The sequence below is a fragment of the Tenrec ecaudatus genome, chromosome 5, assembly GCF_050624435.1.
Source record: "Tenrec ecaudatus isolate mTenEca1 chromosome 5, mTenEca1.hap1, whole genome shotgun sequence".
In the NCBI taxonomy this organism is placed as follows: Eukaryota; Metazoa; Chordata; class Mammalia; order Afrosoricida; family Tenrecidae; genus Tenrec; species Tenrec ecaudatus.
The window spans coordinates 182,772,359-182,787,799 of NC_134534.1; the positions used below are offsets into that span (position 1 = coordinate 182,772,359).

Sequence of the window (15,441 nt, forward strand, 5' to 3'; positions counted from 1 at the left end):
CGTCTTCCAAGTCCATGGTGCATTCTTTACCACCGTTCGTTCGGCCTTCCTTAGCCACTATCCGGTTTTCACACGCGTAAGAGGCCATTGCATACCCTGGCGTGGGTCAGGTGCACCTTCGCCTGAAGGTGATGACTTCGCTTGGAAACCATTAACATGGTCCTTCGAAGCAATCTGCACAGGGCCCCTGCTCGGTCTCTTGATCTCGGGATTGCTTTTCCTGGGCGTTGATTGTGGAGTCAAGTAAAATGAGATCCTTGACAACTGTCTTTTTTCCGTTTGTCATGACGTAGCTTATTGCTCCCGTCCCCTACTCCCCCCCAAACCAAACCCAGGGCCAGGGAAGCCGTTCCTTTTCAGGGGGACCCTACACAGGGGTGCCGAGACTGAATCCTTACGGGCAGCAGATAGCCTTTTCTTTCTTAATTTTGCTTTTAAACCTTGCCTTTCTCCCGCGGTGGTTTTGAATCGCCAGTCTTTCGGTTAGCAGCCTCCGGAGACCGGTCTAGTCTCTTCCAGACCTCAGCCCACGCCCCCCTCGGATTCCCCGAGCCGCCTCGGCTCTGCTTTAGGGCGCAGCCCGCATCCCTCCGGTTCTGGGCCCTGCCCCCGGCTCCGCCCCGCGCCCCGCGCCTCCGGCCCCGCCTCCTCCCCTTTCCCGGAGACTCACGCCAGGTTCCTGCCGCAGCCACGGCGCCAGCAGCCGGAGGGAGGGGGGGAGGGGCGAAGGGCGGGCTCCCGACGCCCAGCCCTGCGCTCGCAGCAGTCCGCGACTGCAGATTCGACACAAACGGCCCGGAGCTCCCAGGACTTCCGTAGTAGGATTTCATCTCCCCCGCCCCCTCCCCCCCGAAACTCACCTTTAAGATAAAGGGCCCATAAAGCTTTGCAGGGCAGCCAGAGGGCCCTTCGGGGACTCAGAAGTAGCCATCGCGCCTCAGCAGGCGAGTGGGAGGCCATGGCGAAAGTGCAGCGCAGTAGAGCCGCGGTGCCGGGTTTACCCTGCGCAGACGCCGTCGCCGCCGCCGCCGCCGCTGCCGCCGCCGCCGCTGCTGCTGCTACCTTTGCCGCCACTGTCTCCGCCGCCGCCGTCCCCGCGTTGCTTCCCGGAGGCTCCATTGTTCCGGCGGCGCCCGGTCCCCGGGCCAGGCTACCTAGGGGCCAGCGAGAAGGGCGGGGCCCTGCCGCGGCCGGCCGAGTCGAGACTCCTAGGCGCCGGCGGGACCGAGAGCGGCAGGGGTCAGCGCGGGAATCCCGGGAGCTGCGGCCAGAGCGCGGGGAGCCGGGGAGTCGGGGTGGCGAGCTCTGTAGTCCCAGAGTTGGGGATCCAGCTTCCCGGTCCGTCTTTCCCCGCCGGCCTCCCCCAAGAGGGGTCGGAGCCCCGGCGGGCGCCCTCGGCAATGAGCCCGGACTCGAGGTGGCCGGTGAGTGCGGGCCTGCCTGGGACCTGGGCGGGAGCGGCCCCCGGGGAAGTAGTAAGCTCCTTTCGTGGAGCGCGCCCGGGCTGCACAGCCCCGGCACCCTCCGGGCTGCTGTAGCCTGGAGCACTCAGCGCGCCGGTTCCCAGCGGACACCCAGGGGCGACGCTGTATACTTCGGGCTGCGGTGCCAATGGCAGGAGAGGAGCCTTGTTTAACTTGTTAAGCTCTGACCGAGGGGAAACTCCACCGCATCCGGGAGAGGGCTGCAGGCACCCCTGGGGCCCAGCCTGGTCCCTGCGGCCTTCCCCCACCCCCCTACTTCCTCCGGCCTTCTGAGCTAGGAGCAGCTGCAGCTGCCGTGCCCCGCGCCTTCCCCAAGGGGTTTTCAGCTTGAGTTGTAATCTCTATCTCCTATGCCGCCGCTGCCGTGTCTGAACCAGAGTGGCAAAGCCTAAACGTTCACCAGGGACCAAGCATGGAAAGAGGAGAGCTTGTTTGTGTCTCCTGTTGCACTTAGTTCCATGTGTAGCTTTACTCAGTGTGGGAGGCAGGGGGTGTTGACAGAGGGTCGGGAGCAGCCCCTTGCCTGGTGTTCAGCCACCTAGGAGAGAAGCCAAAAGAACTTCTGTTTGTCTGGGAGCTCAAGGCTGGCTTTGCCTGGGATGGTGCCAAGCCCCCAGCTGAATTACTGAACTCAACTAGGCCGAGAAATTGGGGCAGTGTGTGACCAAGCTGGGCTTCCTGAGCCCTGGTACCATCTGCTGGCTCCACTCAACAAGGAACACCAGGGAGGAGGAAAGGGGTTAGGGCCCCTGAAGATCAGGGGCTGCGTAGGCCTGATTGTCCTGTTTAGGTTTGAGCCCTTAGGATCTAACACTTAGTAGGAACATGTGCTACTCATGCCCCCACTAAGTAGCCTCAGTTATCTCTTGGTTCCACAGTAGAACCCCCAACGCTGCAGCCCCAGTGCAAGGGCATAGGTTCCCCGCTAAAGGCCTCAGAAAGGAACTGATGCTTTTTAGAACCGGTGATTTCTGCTGGAGAACAGAGCCTTCCCATCAGGCTTCCCCACAGGCTAACACTGGACTTCACCTCATCAATCCCAGCTCCAAATCTGGTGACCCCTGCATTCCGCCATCCACTTGACGGCTTACTCATCCATGCCCTAAATATGGAGTGTTCAGTGTGTGCCAGGAACTGAGGCTGTTGAAATGGGTAGGCCCATTTCTGCTGCAATGTATAAGCCCCTAGACTAGTGGGAGGAGGCCCACAAATCCACCTACCATGGTGGAGGCGAGAATGAGGTACTATGGAAACAGCTCCCACAGGAGAATCAGAACTCAGATCAAAAGAAGTGGCATTTGAGCTAGACTTTGAAGAATGCGTACGAGTTCACCAATCAGAAAGGATAGCGGGCATTCCAGATAGAAGTCATCTTGCAGGAATGAAGGGGTTTTAACATAGTTGCCTGGGCTGAACAGAAGCACCCTACCTGTTGAAGCCTGGAGAGGGGGGAGTATAGGACCAGGATGGGCATTGAATCTCATCAGAGGGTTTAGATGTGAGCTGACAGATGTGGGCAGATCTTGAGGTTGTGAATCAAAGAAGTTGGCATGGTGGTTGCACTTGAAAAAGTACGGACTGTATTTTGCAACATTGGGCTAAAGACGTTTAGATATATGGTAGAGATGGTGTTTGGGGATGCTATCAAAGTGGGTTGACCGGGAGCTGGTGACCTTTGGGGAGGTGTGTGTGTGTGTGTGTGTGTGTGTGTGTGTGAGAGAGAGAGAGAGAGAGAGAGAATGAGTGGGGTCCCTGATTTGGGTGGCCAAGAGCCCCTCCTGCGGCTTATTCTAATTTATCTCTGTGTTCTAGTCGTGACAGCATGGGGGTGGACTTTGATGTGAAGACATTCTGCCACAACTTGCGGGCGACTAAGCCACCATACGAATGTCCTGTGGAGAGCTGCCGCAAGGTCTATAAGAGCTACAGTGGCATTGAGTACCACCTGCACCACTATGATCACGACAGCCCACCCCCCCCACAGCAGACACCACTCCGGAAGCACAAGAAGAAGGGGCGGCAGTCTCGCCCGTCCAACAAGCAGTCGCCCACTCCCTCGGAGGTGTCACAGTCTCCAGGCCGTGAGGTGATGAACTATGCACAGGCCCAACGCATGGTGGAGGTGGACCTGCACGGCCGTGTCCACCGCATCAGCATCTTTGATAACTTGGATGTAGTGTCTGAGGATGAGGAGGTCCCAGAGGAGGTGCCGGAGAATGGCAGCAACAAGGAGAACACCGAGGCGCCGGCTGCTGCTCCCAAGTCAGGCAAACATAAGAACAAGGAGAAGCGCAAGGACTCCAACCACCACCACCACCACCACCACGGCGCTGCCGCCAGCACCACACCCAAGCTGCCCGAGGTGGTGTACCGGGAGCTGGACCAGGATACCCCTGATGCCCCGCCCCGACCAACTTCCTATTACCGGTAAGGCCAGCCTTGCCCCAGCTCTGGAAAACCGGTCCAACAGGGCTCAGGGGCCAGAGACATGGCAGGCGGTGGATAGAAAAGTGGCAAGGTTTTGTAAAGGCGACATGCTGGCCCTGCTGGGCAGGGAAGGGAACACTGCTCTGCCTCATGATGGTGGCATTTACCATACAGTGCCACATGCCAGGACGAGAGTGGGTACTTCACCATCCAGTGCTGTCTTGCGAGCCCCACGCATGGCAGCCCCTGGGACTCTGTAGCATTCCCTCGCAGGAAGTCTCTAGAGAAGCAGATCGAGAGGCTTAGCTTCACCCCAGGAGGGGAGGCCGAGCCCCCAGCGCTCCCAGGAGTAGCTGAGCACGAACTGCACCCACCACCCAGGCCTCTTTCTAAACACCCCCTGTCTCATTCTCACCTCACCACTCAGACACGCTGTTCCCCATTGCACAGCAGTGTCCACTGCTGTCCAGAAAGGACGCCGGACTATCAGAGACTGGCAGGCCAGTAGCTAGACGAACTGGGATCACTCTGCCTCCAAATCGGTAGTCGTCCCACTGTACCAAAGACAGTTTCTGGACCCTGACCTTCCCCACTCCTGCAGCGACTTCTGGTTTTAGGGAAACCACATCTCCAGGACAGGCATGAGATTCCTGTCTGCCTTAAAGGCAAAGAACCCTGATTTGATAAGCTCCTCAGAGCAGCCCGCCAGTTTGCAGAGACATTCTCCCAGTTGTCATTTATCCTCCACAGTCTTGAGCAGGGAGTTCTTCCCCCGCAGTCTTTGTTTCTGCAATGGCCTTTTGATCACCTGTGAGTGTTTCTGTGCACCCTGAGGCCTTCCACAGTGGCTCCTCACGAAGGCACAGGTAGAGTCAGGCGAAATTCCCTTAGCATAAGGTGAAAGTAAGCAAGGAGGATGCTGCAGAAACACAAGTATAAAACAACCTGGAGACTCTTGCCCTTGCAGGCAGAGAGTGTTCTGATGAGTCAGTGAAGTTCAAGTAGCCTTCGTCCCTGTCAACCAGAAGGCCTCATCTCAGAGAGGAATCATCATAAAGCTTTTGATTTGAAAGACAACTTTTACCACAACTCAATCCACATGTTCTATTAATTCTTAGTTCTTTAAAGACAAATCTGTAGGAACCATAGCGGTAGGGCCCTGGATGTCACTTTCCTCTCTACTGTCAGTCCCTAGACATCTGCTCAGCTCTGCATCCTCAGGCCTTCCCATGTCTGTTAGCACTGTGAGTGACGTGCCCTTGTCTTCTGCTCTCTGCCACTCTGCAGGGCTTCCTTACGGACTTTTTCTGATAGGCAGGCCCGCCACACGGTTTCTCCTTCTCATTCACGCTTCGCCTCCTGGGAGCACAGCTCTCTGCTGGTTCACGGCTGTCAGGTGGTCCGTGTGCTTCAAGTCATTCTTGGACTGCTGTCAGAGGCAGCGCCCAGCTGTTGGAAGTCATTTCCGTGACCTGTGAATGAGTCTGCGGTCGCCCTCTTACTGATAACATGATAACAGCCTTCTTCCTACTTGGGTCTGACAGGGAGGAGAGAGGTTGGGGTTGGCTGGTGTGCCAGGACCTCTACTCCAAGCAGCCTGCCTTCTCGGCCTCAGCCTGTCACCTGGCTGCCCTGTGCAAGTGCCCCGCGTATTGTCACAGCAGAGGAAAGGTTGAAGGGCCAGGTGGTTCTCCAAGGCCCTGAGCCCCGCCCTCACTCAGGGACAGAAATACAGTTACCTAGGGAAGAGGTACAGGGCCCCGTACATACAGTCCCCTCAGCTTCCTCCTCCCTTCGACCCCAGAATGTCTTTCACAGGAGCATTCAGGCCTGGTTCTGTGCAGTGAACCTGTGGCCTCAGCCTCCTGTGTCTGAGAGCTAGACATGTAAGCTCTTGTCGCGTGAGGCCAGGTGGATAAGGGACTCGCGAGAGCCATCACTTAGTAGGACTCATTCGTGCCCAGTGAGTGCTGCTGGGTGGAGGCTGGGTATGCTGGGGCTGACGTTTGCATCCCAGCTCTTCCACTTCCTGGTTGTGTGACCTACCTGTGGTGGGCAGTTGATTCATCATCAAGTGCGGTTGCTGTGAGAATCCTGTGTAATAAGTCAGCACAGTGCCTGACCCCCAAGTCAGTGCTCCCTAATGTTATGTTGAGGTGATTTCCCATGGCTATCCATTGGCAGAACCTAGTACGAGGGAACTTGGAACCCAGTCAGCGCTCTGCTCCCTGGTGGCCAGGTGGTGATACAGTCATTCGGGAGGTGATGCCCAAAGACATTCTTCCCCTGAATCACCTAGACTGCTGGGGGGGTGGGGGGAGGCTTTTCTGCAAAAGTAAAGACGCTGGTGGTGTCTATAGCACCTGGCACCTGGGATGAGGCCAGGGAGGAGTGAGAGCACTCATGAAAAAGGCGCAGGCTGGGCACAGAGCATGTGCTTGGCAAATGCAAACTGCCTGAGAGGAGAAGCCCACCCACCCACTGCAGCCCCCTGTGCGCCACAGGTACATCGAGAAGTCGGCTGAGGAGCTCGACGAGGAGGTGGAGTACGACATGGATGAGGAGGACTACATCTGGCTGGACATCATGAACGAGCGGCGGAAGACGGAGGGCGTGAGCCCTATCCCGCAGGAGATCTTTGAGTACCTGATGGACCGGCTGGAGAAGGAGTCGTACTTTGAAAGCCACAACAAGGGCGACCCCAGTGCGCTGGTGGACGAGGACGCCGTGTGCTGCATCTGCAATGACGGTGAGTGCCAGAGCAGCAATGTCATCCTCTTCTGTGACATGTGCAACCTGGCCGTGCACCAGGAGTGCTATGGCGTCCCCTACATCCCCGAGGGCCAGTGGCTGTGCCGCCGCTGCTTGCAGTCACCCTCCCGTGCCGTGGACTGTGCCCTGTGCCCCAACAAGGGCGGTGCCTTCAAGCAGACCGATGACGGGCGCTGGGCCCACGTGGTATGTGCCCTGTGGATCCCCGAGGTCTGCTTTGCCAACACCGTCTTCCTGGAGCCCATCGACAGCATCGAGCACATCCCACCTGCCCGCTGGAAGCTCACCTGCTACATCTGCAAGCAGCGGGGCTCGGGGGCCTGCATCCAGTGCCATAAGGCCAATTGCTACACCGCCTTCCACGTGACGTGCGCCCAGCAGGCCGGCCTCTACATGAAGATGGAGCCTGTGCGAGAGACTGGGGCCAACGGCACCTCCTTCAGTGTCCGCAAGACAGCCTACTGCGATATCCACACACCCCCAGGCTCAGCCCGCCGCCTGCCTGCCCTGTCCCATAGCGAGGGTGAAGAGGATGAGGATGAGGAAGAGGAAGATGGCAAGAGCTGGAGCTCAGAGAAGGTCAAGAAGGCCAAGGCCAAGTCCCGGATCAAGATGAAGAAGGCGCGGAAGATCCTGGCCGAGAAGCGAGCTGCAGCACCGGTGGTGTCGGTGCCCTGCATCCCCCCCCACAGGTATGCGGGCGCAGGTGCGGGAAGCAGCTGGTGCCAGAGTGCCATGGCAGGGCTGAGTTACACCTTCTTCCCATCAGGCTCTGCGTAGAGATGCCAACCGAATTCCAGAAAGAGGACTGGCTCTCTCGCATGTCACCCGAGTGTAACTTTAGGAGCCAGAAACGTCTACCTCTTAACTCTCAGTCCTGGCAGCGGGCTTAAGCTGCCCTTCATATTGGCGCTGGGGTCAGTTAGGAAGCCCGAGGGTGGGTGACCAGCAGCCACAGAGGCTTGAACAGTCTCACTAGGAGGGGAGGAATGGAGTAAGCAAGGGAAGGGCAGAGTTGTAAAGTGGGGCTCAGCTGGGGGGTGGTCCTTGCTGGTAGTTGGTGAGCAGCAGTTTACTGCTGCTCTGGGCTTTGTCTCAGAGCTCTCCGAGGCTCGGCTGGGTGAGAGCACTCAGGTGTGCAGTGGCATGAGCTATCCTGGGAAGAACCCCACTGCCCCCCATGGTGTACAGCATTAGGGATGCTGGCTTCATGCTCAGCTTGCTTTCCTGTGGACAGAGGTGCCATCAGTGGTGCCCCTGCTCCCCTTTGCTGTAATCATGTGTCCCGGGCCTGTTGGACAAGAGACACAGTCCCTGTCCCACCTCATTCAGGAGTTTCCGCGGGCCAGAGAGCCCAGTTCTGTGGAAAAGTAGCAGGGCCCAGCAGGGTTTTCTCCTGTCCCCCTACCCCCCTCAGACTCAGCAAAATCACTAACCGCCTGACCATCCAGAGGAAGAGCCAGTTCATGCAGAGGCTACACAGCTACTGGACATTGAAGCGGCAGTCTCGGAACGGGGTCCCCCTGCTGCGTCGCTTGCAGACACACCTGCAGTCTCAGAGGAACTGTGACCAAGTCGGGGTACTGTGTCAGACTCTGTGGGCCCTGGGACTGGCTTCCACTAAGAGGCCTTCAAACTAGGTTCAGGACCAAGTCCCTAGAGCAGTGGTTCTCAACCTTCCTAATGCTGTGACCCTTTCATACAGTTCCTCATCTGGTGACCCCCCCCCACCATAAAATTATTTTCATTGTTACTTTGTAACTAATTTTGTGACTGATATGAATCAGGCAACCCCTGTGAAAGGGTCGTTCAACCCCCCAAAGGGATCGTGGCCCACAGGTTGGGAACTGCTGCCCTAGAGGTTATCAGTTTATGATGGGCGTGTTCCGATATGTCTTTCGTTCACTCCAAGAGCACTTAACCGAGCAGGTACTTTGGGGACATGCAGATTTGGATAGCAACTTTAGCTGAGAGTTTGTCGATCATAAGCCACTGTGCTCCCTCCTGCGGCTTGACCTGCAGAGCCAAGTTCCCCCGAGGCTCCCTCCCCATCTCTGATCTCCCTTTTCCCTCCACAGAGAGATTCGGAGGACAAGAACTGGGCCCTCAAAGAACAGCTCAAGTCGTGGCAGCGGCTGCGGCATGATCTGGAGCGAGCTCGGCTGCTGGTGGAATTGATCCGAAAGCGGGAGAAACTCAAGCGGGAGATGGTGAGTGCTCGGGGCCAGCCCTGTGCTCCGGAGAAGGCAGAGCAGGTCCAGAGCCAGGCTGACCCTGACCCCAACCCTCCCCGTGTGCCCTTGGGCCGACCAGAAGTCCTTGTCCAGGAGAGAGAGTATGCAGGAACCCTGCATTGCATACTGGGTCCAGGAAGGGGAAGCGCCAGAGTAGCGGGGCCAGAAAGAACGGGAGAGCCCACGCAACTGTGGAGGTGGGCGATTTCCAAGCCAGAACCACTGTGTGCTGAGGGCCTGGCTTATAGCCCTTTGTTGTGTCAGCTCAAGGTGCAGCAGCTCGCCATGGAGATGCAGCTGACGCCCTTCCTCATCCTGCTGCGGAAAACCTTGGAGCAGCTGCAAGAGAAGGATACGGGCAACATCTTCAGCGAGCCGGTCCCTCTGTCCGAGGTAACCGAATTGGATGAAGTAAGAACCCCTTCCCCTCGCTCCACCTTTCTGTTCCTCTCCCACTTGGACCCCTGCTGCAGGTCTGGGCTGGGGACTAGGAGGGTACCTTGAGGAGAAGGGTGGTGGCTCTGGGGCCACATGGTGTGTCATCTGGACCCTGTCTGGTCTGTCACACACACCCCCAAGGCCAGAATAGAATGGGAGGCAATCTGCACTCCTTCCCAGGAGGCAGGAACAGGGGCTGCCACATGAATGACCCTTTCAGCTGTGGGGTCTGGCTAGTGGCCGTGCTCTTAGAATGTATGCAATGAGAGGCTGAGAGAGAGCCTCCTTAGAAGTGTTATGAGAAGAGAAAATGTAAGCCCGGCAAGATTGTTACTTCCAGAAGCTTCTGCTAGCCATTTCCTTCCTGTAACCTCACATGGCTGTAGAAAGTTGACTTGGCTGTATTTTCACCACCTTTGATCAGGAGCCCTGGTGGCAGAGCAGTTACACATTGGACTGCAGTCCACAAGGTCAACAGTTCTAAACCACCAGCTGCTCTGAGGAGAAAGATGGGGCTTTCTCCTCCCACAAAGTTACAGTCTCGGGAACCCACAGGGTAGTGTTGCCCTATCCTGTAGGGTCACTGTGGGTCGGCATTGACTCGATGCTTTGTTCTCAGGGAGGAAAGGAAGACCCAGAGACTTGCTGAGGTCGCACAGCTTTTTTGTGGCGTGTGCAGTCGAGACTGGAACGTAGCTCTCTTCCCCTCTGCTACGTGCCTACCTCTAACCGTGGTGGGAGAGAGTTGCTGGATGCACTTGGGGGCTGGGGGCTCCGGGGGAAGGAGGGGCCTAGCTCTGCTTAGCCACACCTGCCCTGCTCTCTCAGGTCCCTGACTACCTAGACCACATCAAAAAGCCTATGGACTTTTTCACCATGAAGCAGAACTTGGAGGCTTACCGCTACCTGAACTTTGATGATTTTGAGGAGGACTTCAACCTCATCGTCAGCAACTGCCTCAAGTACAATGCCAAGGACACCATCTTCTACCGGGCAGCAGTGCGGCTCCGCGAACAGGGTGGTGCTGTGCTCCGCCAGGCCCGGCGCCAGGCTGAAAAAATGGGCATTGACTTTGAGACGGGCATGCATATCCCTCACAACGTGGCTGGAGATGAGGCCCCACATCACACCGAAGATGGTGGGTGATGAGTCTCGCTCTCTTACACACACGTACACACCTGTGCCTGGGGTGGACAGCTTTCCACATGTCTCCTGGGAGCAGGCAGTGTAGGCAGGAAGGTGCTAGGCTGAGCTGAGAAGTGGCTGCTTAACCCCTGGAATGCTCCCTGAGAGACCAAGCCAGGTGGATGGATGGCAGGACTCACCTTTCCACATCCTGGTGCTGCCACTGTGTAGGTGTTGTGGAGGAGAATCTGAGGTGGACAGAATTGGGTTTCTTGCTGTCTGCCCAGAGACCAGGAGGCCTGCCCCCTAGCTGACCTGTATCCTTCACCCCTCCCACCCCCAGGCCTGGCAGCCGAGGAGGAGCGGCTGGTCCTGCTGGAGAACCAGAAGCACCTGCCTGTGGAAGAGCAGCTGAAGCTGCTGCTGGAACGGCTGGATGAGGTGAACGCCAGCAAGCAGAGCGCTGGCCGCTCGCGGCGCGCCAAGATGATCAAGAAAGAGATGACAGCACTGCGGCGGAAGCTGGCGCACCAGCGAGAGAGTGGACGGGACGGACCTGAGCGGCACGGGCCCTCTAGCCGGGGCTCTCTGACACCTCACCCGGCCGCCTGCGACAAGGACGGGCAGACTGACAGTGCAGCTGAGGAGAGCAGCAGCCAGGAGACGAGCAAAGGTCTGGACCCAAAATGAGCCACACTGGCTCTGCCACACGAGCGTGCACGCGTACACACACACACACACACACACAGAGTCCCTGCCGTCCCCCCGGGCAGAGGCCCCCTGCAGAGCTAGCCGTGCCCACTGGCTGTGTGTCTCAGAGGACATTGTCCCTGATCCCATGTCCCAAGGTCACCCCTGCCCCCCAGCTCTAGCTATAGCATGGCCTGTCCACCCCGGGCCTGGCCCGCGCCGCCTCCACTGCACGTCAGACCCTCACCAACTCTGCTCTTTCTCTCTCTCTCTTTCTGCTCCAGGCCTGGGCCCCAACATGTCCTCAGCCCCCGCACATGAGGTGGGCAGGAGAACCTCAGTTCTGTTCTCCAAAAAGAACCCGAAGACAGCTGGACCGCCCAAGAGGCCGGGCCGGCCCCCCAAAAACCGGGAGAGCCAGATGACCCCCAGCCACGGAGGCAGTCCTGTGGGGCCCCCCCAGCTCCCCATCACGGGCTCCCTGCGTCAGCGTAAGCGGGGTAGGAGCCCCCGACCCAGCTCGAGCTCAGACAGCGACAGTGATAAGTCCACAGAAGACCCCCCAATGGGTGAGCTTCACCATCACCCAGCCCCTCTCCCCCAAGAGAGTGAACAAAGCTGTCGTTCTCCACCATATAACTCCCCAGTGAGTCAGTCCCTTCATCTCCCTAGAAAATGTTAGAACTAGAAGGGCCTTAACAATCCCTTGATTCCACCCCTCATTTTATAAATGGGGAAACAGGCTCAGATAGACACTGACCAAGCCAGATTCTCCCCCAGGGTCCTCCTCCGTTTTACTGCCTTCACCTTTTCTCTTCTCACCCTCCTCGGGGTCTGTGTTTTAAGTCCTTCATGTCCTAAGGCCAGTCACTGCCTCCACGGGAAGTCTGCAGGGTGGGGCCAGGCCTGTGGCCAGCTGTAGTGGGCACTGTCCAGAGCTAGCTCTGCTGCCCAAGGTGGGAGGACTTTGCTAGCACAGAGGGAGCCCAAGTTCTAAGTCCCGACTGTCCCCTACTGCCATCACTAACTGTGTCTTTCCCTCCTCTCCCTCCAACCAAGACTTACCAGCGAACGGCTTCAGCAGTGGGAACCAACCGGTGAAGAAGAGTTTCTTGGTGTACCGGAATGACTGCAGCCTTCCCCGGAGCAGCTCGGACTCGGAGTCCAGCAGCAGCAGCAGCAGCAGTGCAGCCTCAGATCGAACCAGGTACTGGCACTCCCGTCAGGGACACCTGTAGGGCGTCCTTCCTTCCAGGGCTCGCAGCCTGTCCAGGCTCCCTGCTGGAAGTAGGGGGCAGCCATCTCGGCAGAGGTTCAAATGGCTCAAACTCCAACGTGCTCCACAGAGGCACTAGATCAGGACTCAAATCACATTGGGGGACTGAGGGGGCCTTCCTGAGTGAAGCCGACAGTTGGAGCAGAGGGGATAACCTGGTGGTCTCTGGCCTGGATCGGGTCCGCAGACATATTTTGCTTGGCTAGGAAATGCTGTTGGTGTGGGGGTGGGGCGTGGGGACTCCCAGTTTGCTGTGTCCGAGTTGTCGACTGTGAGCAGCATGGCTGTTCAGCTTCAGGCTGAAGCTGAGCAGCGGCTGCTCCCCACAGACTGGCCTCCTCGCCGCACCTTCAGTCAGAGCATCCGCTTGGCCCCGAGAGTGTCTGAAACACTCCGCCGGTGCCCTCTCCTCCCCAAACATCTAGGACTCTGGGGGCTTCAAGAGAAGATGCGCACTGTGCCCCTCCTCTCCCTCCCCCTCCCTTGACCTGACCTCCCCATGTCTTTTTCACAGCACGACGCCCTCAAAACAGGGCCGGGGCAAGCCCTCTTTCTCGAGGGGAACCTTCCCAGAGGACAGCAGTGAGGATACCTCAGGCACTGAGAACGAGGCCTACTCCGTGGGCACTGGCCGCGGCGTGGGCCACAGCAGTAAGTACCCTCATCCAAGGCCAGGGATGCCCGGTGCCCAGTGTCAGGGCCTCGCCAGTCCCCCAGCTGCTGACCCGCCCCCTCTCTCCCATTCCTGTGAAGTGGTGAGGAAGAGTCTGGGCCGGGGAGCCAGCTGGCTTTCAGAGGACGAAGACTCCCCCCTGGATGCCCTGGACCTTGTGTGGGCCAAATGCCGAGGCTACCCATCGTACCCAGCTCTGGTAGGTTTCCCCACCTTCTCTCACAACCCACTTGTTTTCACTGCCAGTCCCTCGGGCTTACACTGAGGAGCCCATCCCTCGCCCTATGACACGGCAGAGCCGCCGGAGCCCCAGCAGGCTGACTGCTGGGCAGGTGTAGCTGGAGTACCACTTAGTTGGTTCTCCATCTCTGCCTTTTCCGTCCCTGGCTCTTTGGGTTCTGGACCAAGTCGGCATTGGAAGAAGCCAAGGGACAGCACTGCATCCCCAGCAATGTGATATAACCTTGCCCTGTCCCCGTTTCAGAGGTAGTCTCCAAATTCTTGGGAAGGGCAGGCCTCGGGGATCAGGAAGTGAACTGAGCCAAACCAGATTCTTGTTACATCCTCAGATCATTGATCCAAAGATGCCCCGGGAGGGTATGTTCCACCATGGGGTTCCCATCCCTGTGCCCCCACTGGAGGTGCTGAAACTTGGTGAGCAGATGACCCAAGAAGCACGTGAGCATCTCTACCTCGTCCTCTTCTTTGACAACAAGCGAACCTGGTAAGGGAGCATGGGAGCATTTCGTATGACTGATAGCCATAGGTACGACCCAGTGTGGTCATCAGAAACCCCAGGAGCAGATAGATGGTAGGCGGGGCGGGGGGGGGGGGATTATCACAGGTCCATTGGGAAAGGACTTAGAAGAGAGCTTTGCGCTAAAGGATTGTGTTGACCGGGAGTCAGAGAGGTTGTGTGGGCAGCAGCCGACAAAAGCTGTGGCTAGAAACCAGGAGGCCATCGATGACTGTGACACATGACGAGGTGGCTGCCCTCCCAGCCTCAGAGGCTTCAGCGCTTCGTTCTCCACCACTTCCTTCATGCTGACAGCATTGGGATAAAGCAGGCCTAAGCAGGCCACCTCTGAACTTTTTTTTTTTTGCACTTCTTTTCTGATATGTGCACGTCTATTTTCTTAACAGTCTGATGGTAGATTTAGGTGTGGGTAATGTGCCTGGATCCTGCGGGAGTGCACAAATTGCAGGTTAGGCCAGGGGTCTGCTTTTTAGTGGCCATAGAGACCCTGTGGTCCCCCTTCATCAGATTGCTGGCTGGGCTCTCTTCACTAGTCTTAAGCAGTTTCTTGAGAGCCATGATTGTTTCTGTTGGTCCCTGGTGGTAACTCTAGTGCCCCCCACAGAACCTGGCCCAGTGTTGGTGCTTGGGGGTAGGGTTTGGGGGCATCAAGTTTGGCTGAAGGAGCAGTAAAGGCTGGTGCTTTGTGCTGTCCATGAGATGATTAACTTAACCCCCACCTCGTGCTTTAGGCAGTGGCTGCCCAGGACCAAGCTGGTTCCTCTCGGGGTAAACCAGGACCTGGACAAGGAGAAGATGCTGGAGGGCCGCAAGTCCAACATCCGCAAGTCGGTGCAGATCGCCTACCACAGGGCTCTGCAGCACCGCAGCAAGGTGCAGGGCGAGCAGAGCAGCGAGACCAGTGACAGTGACTGATGCTCTGGCACAGTGCCCTGTGACCTTTCTTCTCCCCTCTGCTCACCAGCCCAGGGTGGCACCGGCCTCTGCACTGACTCATTCCTGGTCTTGGGGCCAGTCTCAGGGGAAGTTGGGCGGGGGGTGGTCCGTCCTGCTCTGAGTGCAGCTGGACTGTACAGAACACTCTGAGGGTCCATGATGGCTCTGGGCAAGTAGAGGGGTAGACCCACCAGCCAGAAAGAGCCCGAGACCTCGTGGCATTAAAGGGCATGGTGGCGGGTGAAGGTTAGGACACTGCGAAAAACAGGCCATCCCACCAACTCTGTCTACTTATGCCAAGGAGTATCCCTAACTGCCTAGAGGCCTGAGGCCCCTGCAGGTAGTAAGGTGGGCAGACATCTGCCCAGCCTAGCAGTGGGATTGATGTCGATCCAGCCTGGAAGAGGGGCACTAGGTGACCCCCTCCCCTGCTGTTGTATATACTGTAATTAGTGGAGAATTTAAATTATTCTCATTTGTAACTGCGTTTCCGGGTCGCGCCAGAGTCATTTGGTACTAAAAATACCTGGGGCCTGTCCCCACTTCCCTTTTCCTTCCCATAGGCCCCCACCCCTTTCAAACTGGTTTGTATTTATTTCCAAGGAAGAAAATATATTGATTCGTAGAAA

At 57.6% G+C, this 15,441-nt stretch overlaps 1 protein-coding gene across 6 annotated transcripts; it reads left to right on the top strand.

Moving 5' to 3' along the window:
- The first annotated feature begins 893 nt into the window (after positions 1–893).
- Positions 894–15,441, top strand: BRPF1 (bromodomain and PHD finger containing 1). Of its 6 annotated transcripts, none has more exons than XM_075550420.1 (14): positions 900–1,424; positions 3,297–3,911; positions 6,416–7,375; positions 8,101–8,263; positions 8,762–8,893; positions 9,182–9,328; positions 10,184–10,493; positions 10,824–11,153; positions 11,455–11,739; positions 12,230–12,377; positions 12,961–13,097; positions 13,200–13,318; positions 13,689–13,843; positions 14,608–15,441. In XM_075550420.1, exons 2-14 carry the CDS (start codon positions 3,307–3,309, stop codon positions 14,789–14,791), a joined length of 3,675 nt encoding a protein of 1,224 aa, XP_075406535.1. In that variant the 5' UTR covers positions 900–1,424; positions 3,297–3,306; the 3' UTR covers positions 14,792–15,441. The 6 variants fall into 6 exon arrangements, with proteins under 6 accessions (XP_075406533.1, XP_075406534.1, XP_075406535.1 ...); XM_075550421.1 differs by having other exon boundaries at positions 902–1,424; positions 9,182–9,310; XM_075550418.1 differs by having other exon boundaries at positions 894–1,424; positions 12,961–13,318.

Excerpts from the sequence above, each read along its gene's own strand:
- BRPF1 (XM_075550418.1), top strand. The coding sequence starts at position 3,307 with ATGGGGGTGGACTTTGATGTGAAGACATTCTGCCACAACTTGCGGGCG. Across the intron at positions 8,894-9,181 it reads AGAAACTCAAGCGGGAGATG|CTCAAGGTGCAGCAGCTCGC; the intron begins GTGAGTGCTCGG and ends TTGTTGTGTCAG. Across the intron at positions 11,740-12,229 it reads CACAGAAGACCCCCCAATGG|ACTTACCAGCGAACGGCTTC; the intron begins GTGAGCTTCACC and ends CCTCCAACCAAG.